At 39.8% G+C, this 11,250-nt stretch overlaps 1 protein-coding gene and 1 pseudogene across 1 annotated transcript; one reads left to right on the top strand and one right to left on the bottom strand.

The window, feature by feature from the left end:
• Positions 1–3,384: 3,384 nt before the first annotated feature.
• LOC103681175 (olfactory receptor 52E1-like) lies at positions 3,385–4,382 on the top strand. The gene has a single exon (XM_008710706.2). It carries the CDS (start codon positions 3,391–3,393, stop codon positions 4,330–4,332), a length of 942 nt encoding a protein of 313 aa, XP_008708928.1. The 5' UTR covers positions 3,385–3,390; the 3' UTR covers positions 4,333–4,382.
• Positions 4,383–4,817: 435 nt separating this feature from the next.
• LOC121102939 lies at positions 4,818–6,667 on the bottom strand (annotated as a pseudogene).
• Between the last annotated feature and the right edge of the window lie 4,583 nt (positions 6,668–11,250).

The raw sequence follows: 11,250 nt of genomic DNA, 5'->3' as shown, positions 1-11,250 counted from the left end.
GAGCCAGAATCAGGATATGGTCTATCAGTGTCTGGTGTACTCTATTGCACTAGAAAAGGAGTTAATCCAGATCTCCGAGGTTTCTAGCCCCCACTATCCTCAGGGAGTTCCAAGACAGACAAAGTTCTCACTCTAGAGGCTGCAGTCACATTATAAAAAATCCTCCCACCAAAGCAAATGGAGCTCAGAAGGATGCTAGGGGAGATTTGCTAACTTCTCCCGGAGTCCTTGCTGGTAAGGGATGCTTCAGAAGTATGGATCCTTATGTGTGTCCAGCCGAGCACAAGGAAAAGAGTGGTGGATGATAGGACGGGGGTGGGGGGAGTAGGAAAACGTGCTGACCGGAGGGAGGGGATAAGGGAACTGACTGTAAGAATGTGCTGAGATAAGCTCTTACGTGCACATGGGCAACTGCTGCTTTTATTTCTGATACATCCTCGCACCATCTCTGTGTGCAGCTCCTACGGCTTTCGACAACTCTGCCGTTCTTTCTGTGCAGAGAGCTCCTCACTGACCTGGAGTCTGTCTAATTACTGATCAGTCAGGTTCTTTCTTCTCATCTATTCTGTGTCTTGCTCACTGTTACCTGTCCTTCAATCCCCTCTAATCTCATTTAAAGGTTGGATAAATGTTGCCATCCTGAGGGCATTTTTGACACAGACGGAGAACAATAGTTGACTTTACCTTAATCTCTTCAGAAATTACCTCTCACCAATTACAACCTAGTAAAACACACCAAACCACTTGCTACTTTCTTTCAACTGAAGGTAGTGCTAATCATTTTTTTTTAAAGATTTTATTTATTTATTCGACGTAGATAGAGACAGTCAGCAAGAGAGGGAACACAAGCAGGGGGAGTGGGAGAGGAAGAAGCAGGCTCCCAGCGGAGGAGCCCGATGTGGGGCTCGATCCCATAGCGCCGGGATCACGCCCTGAGCCCAAGGCAGACGCCCAACCGCTGTGCCACCCAGGCGCCCCAATGTGCTAATCATTTTGGAATGGTTTGGTCTCCGAGAACATAATGTTAATGTCTGTGAAAATGTCTAACTATTGGTTTAATCAGATATACTCTATTACAAATGTTAGAAACCCTATCAAAATAGTTATATGCATGTGAAGTGAGGATGAGGGTTTAGTCTGCTGACCCCTGATGTGAGGATTATCTGAAGGCCTGAGATAAGTCGGAACCACTTCCACGATAGCTCTCTACTTTATCCTGTTCTAATCGATAGGTTTTTACCAGGAATTGTAACTATACATTCTTGATGACACATTTTGACTCATGCAAACCTCATGAGAACTCTGCATTTTAGCTTCATTTCATAGGTGAGGAATCATAGACCCAAAGAAGGGAAATAATTGAACCAAATTCACATGGCAGGAAGACTCTGGCTTCAACTCCTAGTGTCTGCTTCTAAACATTATTCCATTTCTCATCTTACTAAACTCTAAATTAGCTGAACCACAATCACAGAAGAAGAAATCCGATTCTAGGGTTCTATTTCATCCCCTTCCCAAATCTCCTGGGTTCAAATTCTATTCCTTGCATACAGTCACCCCTGTTCAAATTAGGGCTCTTTTTCTATATCGTTCTTATTTCTTTCTTGAAATCCCTCTTCTATTTTCTCGATCTATTAATTTGCTTGGTTTGACTAGTTATCTTAACTGTCACCTTCCTGTACCTGTGATCAAACTCTTCTGTCCGGGATTTCTTAAGCAATTCGCCCAAGACCCAAGCTGCAGTGCACTTTTCCAACACACACACACACACGCACACACACACACACACACACACACAGAAATGCACATGCACAGACCCAAACACACACATGCTTCCATCCCCAGACATACTGTTCTAATACAGTTGATCTGGCTAATGCAGTTTGTGGCTTCTTCCTGCTTTGCACAAGACTTTCTCACAGAATACTGGGCAGAGGAGCAATGGAAAGGCCTAGTTCTGTCTGTAAGAGAGTGGAGTACATCAAAGGTGATCTATAACAATAACACAGCCCTCCACGTGCTCCCAAACTTCTCAGGTCAGTAAGGAGACAGCCTCCTACCGGTATGGATTAGACCTACTTTCCTGCTGCTGGTTCTTGGTAATTCGATTTCTATTGAGTACTTTTAAGGGCCAGACCTTCTCTCCGTGTGCAGATATCTATCATCTATCTATCTATCTATCTATCTATCTATCTATCTATCTATCTATCTATCTATCTATCTATCTATCTATCTATCTACCTATGATCTATCTATCATCTATTTATCTATCATCTCAAGAGTATGTAAAAGAGAAAGGAAGAGCTCTTGATCACAACGTGCTTAGAGTTATTAATGTGTATATATTGTAACAACTTTTATAGTCAGAGAAATGATGAATTTAGTTTCCAGGACTGGTGTGTATAAATTAATTCACTTTACTGAACAATTTTGTGATCTTGTATAAACCTGAACATTAGTGTTTCTGTGCCCGTGTGTAATTCTGTTTCTTCCTGCACAGACATCCGCAGGAGGGTACTTACAGGGCAAGGTTCTATTTCCTTATCATCAGAACAGAACTGAAGAGGAATATGTACGTTCCCTTCTAAGCAGACCCAGATGAAGAGGATTGTCCTGAAATGAAGTTTGGTGTGGCTTCGTTAATGAAACCTCAAGGCAGATTTATTCTGTGATACTGGCACCAGCAAGAAAGGAGAGACCAGAAAATGACTACAGCATGAAAACTGTTTTGGGGGCCTTAAACATCCAGGAGCCTACACAGATCCAAAATTGTCTTAGAAAGTTCTGGTTTGCTACACTTGCAGTTTCTTTGGAGACTGCATTATACACGCTCAGCTCGGAAATGTGGAACATGCAGAGTCCTAATGGCCGTCATTAGACTCATGTTTATGTTCCTACCTTGTACATAATGTGTGTAGTCATAAATCAAATGATTTTTGTATAAAATAATGATAAATGATTTACAGGAAAATATGTTGTGTACCTAAGGACCAAGAGAACAACTTTATCTTAACAATTATTTTATTAATTTAAATGGTTGATTGCATAACTGTTTCAACCACTAAAACTTCAAGTTCCATCAAAAAAGGAAACTTCTGTAACTCACCTTTTGCAGAACTTGCCACATCTATACTAGATACTCAGTCAATTTTGATTGAATACCAATATCTAATTAAATTGAATGGATATGATGAAGTACGCTGAAATCACGTGGCTTCATTTTACCATTCAATTTGTACCCTTCCAGGTCTCAGTGATGGGTAGACACGACAGGTCTGATCCCCTCACTGACCCTTCGTTTTCTCTGTGCACGAAGCAAGGACGAGGCTTATTCAGTGAATGGGAGGTTCTTGATCGATAATCTATTTCACTCTCAAAATATCCCAGAAGATGGCCTCACTTACTACCACCCTATTTCATCCCTACTCTTTCTTCCTTCTGGGGATCCCGGGGCTGGAACATATACATATCTGGATTGGTTTCCCTTTCTTTGCTGTGTACCTGACAGCTGTTCTTGGGAATATAAGCATCCTTTCAGTGATTGAGACCGAGAGCAGCCTCCACCAGCCCATGTTCTACTTCCTGGCCATTCTGTCATCTATCGACCTGGGCCTGTCAACGTCCACCATCCCCAAGATGCTTGGCATCTTCTGGTTCAAACTGAGAGAAATCTCCTTTGAGGGGTGTCTCATCCAGATGTTCTTCATCCACTTATGTACTGGCATGGAGTCAGCTGTGCTCGTGGCCATGGCCTATGATCGCTACGTGGCCATCTGTAACCCTCTTCGGTACGCACTGGTCTTGACAAACAAGGTGGTAGTCATCATTGCATTGATAATCCTACTGAGACCTTTGTCTTTTGCCATGCCCTTTGTTCTACTCATCCTACGGTTACCATTTTGTGGACACCAAATTATTCCTCACACTTACTGTGAGCACATGGGCATTGCCCGCCTGTCCTGTGCCAGCATCAGGGTCAACATCGTCTATGGCTTATGTGCCATCTCTGTCCTGGTGTTGGACATCATAGCTATTGTCATTTCCTACGTCCAGATCCTTCGTGCAGTCTTTCGACTGCCTTCCCACGATGCCCGGCTCAAAGCACTCAGCACCTGCGGCTCTCACGTGTGTGTCATGTTGGCTTTCTACACCCCAGCATTTTTTTCATTTATGACCCACAGGTTTGGCCGGAATATACCGCGCTATATCCACATCCTTTTGGCTAATTTCTACGTAGTCATTCCACCTGCTCTCAACCCTGTAATCTATGGCGTCAGAACTAAACAGATTAGAGAACAGGTGCTGAAAGTCTTTTCCAAGGAAAAAACATAGCTCTTGTAAAGAATCAAATTGAAGAAGGAAACAGCACTAATTCCTTTTCTTCAGAATGGAAAGAGAACATTTGGAAGTTATGCAGGCCCCTCTCAGGGGAGAACTGGGGCAAAAAAAAAAAAAAAAGGAAATTTGTAAATCTGGTAGTAAGTCTTAAATGGTAAACCAAAGATAAGTGATTATATATCATGTTAATTTTAAATATCTCTTGTTTTTAGCCTCAGATGATTCTACATTTTATGCTTGTGTGTGTGTTTTTTAGGAAACAATATTTCAACATTTTGGTAAAGAGTCATACTCAATAATACATTTGCCTCTATGTAACAATTGTTACAACATAAAATATGTCTTTGGATGAGTTACTTCCCACAGAAAACCCACACCCTCTGACCATTAAAAGAGGAGCTCCATGAAGGAATCACACATTCTAAGATAGACAATATAACATTTGCTCATATGTTACTCCCCAACACAAAAGACTTAGCTCACAGGCTTTGAAAAACTGAAAAATTTAAGAATTTGTCCCATATCTTCTTGGTCCTCACCCCATAGATAATGGGGTTCACCATGGGGGGGGGACAAGAAGATAGATGGTGGCCATAAATATGTGGACATGGGGAGCCACATGGTGACCAAACCTATGGGTGAGAAAAGAGAAGAAGGCTGGAGTATAAGACACTAAGATGACACAGATATGGGAGCCACAGGGCCCCAAGGTCTTGAGTCAGGCCTCCTTGGATGGGAGGTGGAAGACAGTGTGGAGTATGAGAACATAAGAACAGATGATCAATATGAAATCCACCCCACCAGTGAGGAAGGCAAGAACGAGGCTGTAGGCTCTACGGACTCTTGTCTCAGCACAGGCAATCTTGATGAGGGCCATGAACTCACAGTAGGTGTGGGAAATGATATTGGTCCTGCAGTAGGGAAGCCAACATAGCAGAAAAGGGTGAGGACTGAGAAGTGCTGTGCCCGAGTACTATACCTAAACCCATCCCCCCAATTACAGCGTGTGTCAGAATAGCTGAATGTCTTAATGGGTTACGAATGGCTACATAACAGTCAAATGCCATGGCCAGGAAGAAGCCAGATTCCATGGTGGAGCAAGAGTGAATCAGGAACACTTGAGTGAGGCAGACTTCAAAACGAATCTCTCCATCACGGAACCAGAAAAGGCTAAGAAGTTTCGGTACAGCCGTGGTACACACAATAAGATCAGCCACAGCCAGCATGCAGAGGAAGAGGTACATTGGCTCATGGAGGCTGGAGTCCATCTTGATGATGAACAGCAGAGAACAGTTTCCCAGGAGGGCCAAAACGTAGACCACACAGAAGGGGATGAAGATCCAGATGTGGGCAGCCTCCAACCCAAGAAAGCCAATGAGAATGAAGGCTGATGGATGGACATCAGTCTTACTGTATGTTGACGGGAAGGTTGATGGGTGGACATCAGTCTTATTGTATGTTGACATAACAGGTGTCAGAATTTCTAGCTTTCTCTTCACGAATTTTTCTCTGCACCAAACAGAAGTAATAGCTTATAAATAGTAATAGCTTATAAATTTTCAATCCTTTGGTGAGTTTAGTCAGCCAAAATGCAGAGAATTGCAGGTCATAGAGTAGTTACAATGTCTGTCAATATTTATTAATAATTTCATCATATCTGTCATATTTTATTCTGTAGTTGTGATTTGTTAATAGGGCTGATCTGTAGATTCCAAATGAAGGAAAATATGCAGGTCCCCAAAATTGGAGCTAAATGTATCAAAATCCAAAATCTTCTACCCGCTGAAAAGAGAGTAATACCAACTGAAAGCTAAACAATGTGTAAGCGTCTCAGGTGTATAATTTAGTGATTCAGTACTTACATACAACACCCATATTACATTGTATGTTAACTAACAGGGACTTAAATAAAAATATAAAAAAATAAAATAAACATAAGTGTCGATGCATAGTGGAATAGCTGTATGCTTAATTCATCGAAACTACATTGTATATACTGGCTCCTTCAACTAACTTCTTTCATTTAGGTACATATATTTGTAAACATATATGTAGAATCATATGGGAAAAATATGTAAGAGTTATGGGTTTGGAGGACTTAGAAACAGTTGTAAGACATAAATTACACAGGCAGGAGGAATGACAGGAAGAGAAAATATGTCTTTTTTTTTTCTTTAGATTTTAGTCATCCTGGTTCTGGGACATGCCAAGAAGCTCAGTTATAGGGTGTAGCTTTGAGAATGGAATTCCAAGATTTGGGAGGCTATGTTGCTTGCTTGGGAAGGACCAGAAGGAGGTTCTTCACACCAACCTGGAGCTCAATAAGCATGATGACCAGAGTGGGGCTGATAACAGTGTGTCAGGAAGTGAACAGCTCTTTGCATTACTTGTGACTGTCCACAGGTGACACATCTGTGTTTACCCCTGCCCTCCCAGGGAGGGAATTGCGGCAATGTGATTATAACCTCGCTCGTGAATTTCCTTCCTCCCTTAAATGTATCGACTTAGTCGAACTGCTCTATGACTGGCTCTCCACTGAGCTCCCTCTCCAGGCAAATTCATCCAAACTTCCCCTCGTGACCTTTCCTTCGCTCTGCACACTTCTGCTTGGCTGATCCCTCCCCCCACCCCATGCTGTGATTTGCTGATTATACTTCTTCCCTAAGACTAGTAGAACATTTTGAAAGTCATAGTGGTCCCAAAATAAACAGATTTTTCCTCCTTTTCTTCTTAGAAGCACAATTGACACTGTTCCACAGACACTCCTTTCAACACTATTGTGGACAGCTGAAGATTATGCAGTGTTGTGATCAGGAAAAATGCTCCCTAAGTCAGTGTCCACTGAAGCCAGGATTGGAATATGCATAGCAGACTGGGCATCAGTATGGAGTGACAGTGATGACATGTGTTTTGCTATTATTCCATTGAAGTTTCGTACCCAGAGTTTCTGCTTGCTGTGGTTATTTGGCCTTCAAGATCCCTAGAGATGGATATTCTCTTTTGAATGCAAAAACAGCTGGATAGGTGTGGGTCAAGGTTCTATGGAAAGTTTAGGTAATGACATTTCTGTCTGAAGCACACTATGAATTGGGACAGAAGAGAAATCCAGAGAAACCAATTCATTGGGGGAGTTATGTAATAATTTAACAGTTAAACATTTTAAAATGCTTGATGTGAGTCAGTTGTTTTCCTGAGAACATTTCATGTATTATCTCACAAATTTCATCTCCATTTTGATGAGAAGAATTTAGGTAACTTCTATAACTTTAAATATCTATAATAAGTGATAGACCTGTTTCTTGCCCAGGCACTGATTCTAAAGCCCTTATTCTTAAATGTAGTGATAAAAACTGACCTAATGACATAACAGTCTACTTGTATTTGTGTATGTTAGAAGAAGACAAAGATTGTTCTGTATCTCACAACAAGAAAAAAAACCCATCACTATTAATTTGATTATGAATACTGGTCAAAAGCACCCAACTATTATATTCCATAAAGGAACTGGTCCAAATCTAAGCTTTCTTTTTTTAGGTAATCCTCCTTCACTTTCAACATGTGACCTCTCAGAGGGAAAATTAACCTCTCAACCTCAGAAAGAAAATTTACATCTGCCACCAGACAGCTCTGTCAACCTTACCCTGTCCTACTTTACGTTTATGTACACACATATACATAAGCTAGTGCATTTTCACATTCTTTCTTCTTTTGTCCTAAAATGAAACTTGATATCCCTTTATCTATATTTGTAATTCCATCAACATTCTCATATTTCTCATGCACTTTTGCCTTCATTCCTTTTACTTGCTCTATGCCATTACACAATTTAAACATATTTTACCAATAGAAAATATGTGGACAGGGACGCCTGGGTGGCTAACGGGTTAAGCATTTGACTCTTGATTTCAGCTCAGGTCATGATCTCAGGTCCTGAGATCTAGCCCCAGGTCGGGCTCCATGCTCAGCAGGGAGTCTGCTGGAGATTCTCTCCTTTCCCTCTGCCCCTTCACTGCCTTTCTCTTTCTCTCTCAAAATAAACAAATAAATCTTTAAAAATAAAAAAGAAAATATGTGGAAAGATTATGTAGAGAAAACATTCACACTTCAGGAAATTAAAACTTAAATGAATATGATACAATTCATACAGTATGATATTTTTAACCAACAAAATTTCAAGATTGATGATAACAAGCATTAATGAGGTTTGGGTTAAAGAGTGATTCTTATGCCCAATTGATTGGAGAAGATTGACCCTACTCTTAGAGGAAAATTGCATAGTATTATTCTTATTAAAAACAAAGTTCTGGGCAGAGCAATTTAACTACTTGCCATATATGTTCACATATACCTATGGAAGTATATGCACTGTAAAAGAGCCTGTAATAGAATTAATAGTGAAGCATTCAAAATGTCCATCAATAAAGTAATGCTGAACTTAAAAATCTGTGTTATCTTTATATTATAGAATGCTCAGAAACACAGAATAAGTATTTATGTAAGCTGACATAGAAAAACATTTGAATGAAAAAAATGAAGCAGAAGTTTGATTTTTTCCATTAACATTGACACCCATGCAAAAATTAAGAGCATGTATATATGTATGGGCATATACACACACATTTAGAAGAATTTTATAAACATAATAACCTAAAATGTATACACAGCCAATGGAGAAGAGATCTAAACTGTGGAATGGATGGGAAGAGGTGTAGAGCATATAATTTAGCTGTCTCTGCATGGCTTGGCATTTTTAAACAGTGCCAATATATTCTATATATTCATGTATTATTACATGTGTAGTTTAAGGCAAGTAAATAAATAAACAAACACAGTTACAAATGTTAATTACCAGAAAATAATAAAAACCAAGAAATTACAAAGAAAATGTGGCCTTCTATGTCTTATAAAATATTAACAAGTTTTCTAACTCTTGAAATATGTTTTCTATATCTCTCTGCACATAGGAATGGGTCATCTACTCAGTTCATGAAAGTGGTAACCTTATGTCTTTGTCATGGCGTTTCTTCACACATACAAACCCTAGGTAACCTAGTTAGAATTGAAAAATCTGCTCACATATCAGCTGTAAGAATATTTTCTAGGAACTTTGAACCATCATGGACATCCATCCTCAAGTGTTCCTATGCTATGTGTACTTACCTGTCTTCTATCTCTTGTCATATTGTATTTTACATTTCTGCATGTTTTTCTCCTTTATTATATTGCGAATTCTTACTTGACAGAGAGAGGCCATGTATTTTCATACATTTGCTTGTCCCAATGAATGAAGAAAAGAGAACAGGAGAAGTTAAGGGAGTGTTATTATTTTTCTGGTAAATAATTTCATTATAAATTTAAGACAACCAGTGGAATCACTATAAATTTATTATAGTCCACACTATCCCCAAACACCACAGTGCATTAATAGTTTTCCTGATTCTAATATTAAGTCTTTAAGACATACCCAGGGATTAGCTTCCGACAAAATCGAATTCTGTTAGCTTTTGATTCGTTGTCTGACTACACAGCATGGAAAAAAAGAGGACTTGGAGGTAAAGAAACTCACACCTGCTTTTGGGGAGGAATAAATCGGAAAAAGAAAACCCTATAATGTTTTCAGGCTAAATTCTACACCCCTATCCATCTCTTTACAAAAATAAATCAACATGAAGTGGCGTATATTAGGTACATATAGTATTTACATTGCAGGCGTTATCCCATTTAATCCTTAAGGGGGGGTCTTAAGTAGATAACCATACTTACAACACAGATGAAAAAAAAAACCCAAAAAATTAAGAAAGTTAATTTAAGTTCCCCAAAATCATTCTATGAATTCAAAGATCTGGAATTTGAAAGCAAGTATAATTACAAAGTTTGTCATCTTTGCATTCATCTTTAGGAGATGAGCCCTCCATAAGGTTCCTTCAATGTAAAAAGGCACAATGCATTGAAGACTACTTGAGCAGCATGAATCATTGCTCAGATACCATAGATTTGCTCAGGATATAGGACTGATACATCTATACCCTCATCCTCTCCTCCATCAGCCTTCCTCTGATGTACTGAACTAAGCAGAGAAGCCCACACACAAATTTATCCTCAAAAGTTGTAGCCTAATCTCCACCCCTACAGAGTAAAACAGCAGTGGTCTACTCAGGGGTCACGAACCCAAATGGGTTCAGGTGCCCTGAGAAATCGTACTCAGGATGTCTTCCCTAGAGCTTGTGTGCTCTGATCAGAGCCCTGAAGACATCCGTTTGGCTATTGTCCACCCAGCTAGCCCATGATACGAACGAGTGGGACTAAAATTGCCTTAAGTACCAGGGGTTCTGTGAGGATGAGGATGAGCGCCTTGGTCTGAGGAAGACTTCACTTCTCTCAAGACCTTTAGCATTTCTAAATGAGCTCAGTTATAGCCATGTTTTCTCATTTCTAGGGCTCTCATGGGCATAGAGTGGGGACGGCCTCCCCGCATGACAAGAAAAGAAACCACTGGGAGTTGAACTTGAGTTCAGAACTCAGGTTCTAAGTCTTTGGATCTAACATCTTAATAACAGGAGAATCCAAGAAGGGTGGGGATAGGGCAGGGGAGTTTTTCTGGACTGTCTCTGGAGTCCGCCTCTCAGCAGGCTTGCTTGAGTCTCAGAATTGTTTGCTCTGAAATACATCATGTGTATGTATGAAGAAAGGAGAGATAAGTGTCCAGTTCCTTCACTTTTTATTTTTAATATAGGAAAATATAAATAAAAAACAAACATCAACCATAATGTCACTTTGATATTTGGTTCAATTTTACTCCATGATTTGCATATCATATGATTTAGAATATTCAGATCTTATTAGGCTTTAAGATTTTATCTCATAATCTAAATTCGATGTTGTGACATGTACCTTATTCTTTTCATAATTCAT

Source organism: Ursus maritimus, unplaced genomic scaffold (genome assembly GCF_017311325.1).
Source record: "Ursus maritimus isolate PB19 unplaced genomic scaffold, ASM1731132v1 scaffold_16, whole genome shotgun sequence".
Lineage (NCBI taxonomy): Eukaryota > Metazoa > Chordata > Mammalia > Carnivora > Ursidae > Ursus > Ursus maritimus.
The sequence above is the reverse complement of the archived record's forward strand: the minus strand, read 5'-3'. Positions and strand labels throughout refer to the sequence as shown.

What these genes read in the sequence shown, in the direction of transcription:
- LOC103681175 (XM_008710706.2), top strand. Translation starts at nt 3,391, where the DNA reads ATGGCCTCACTTACTACCACCCTATTTCATCCCTACTCTTTCTTCCTT.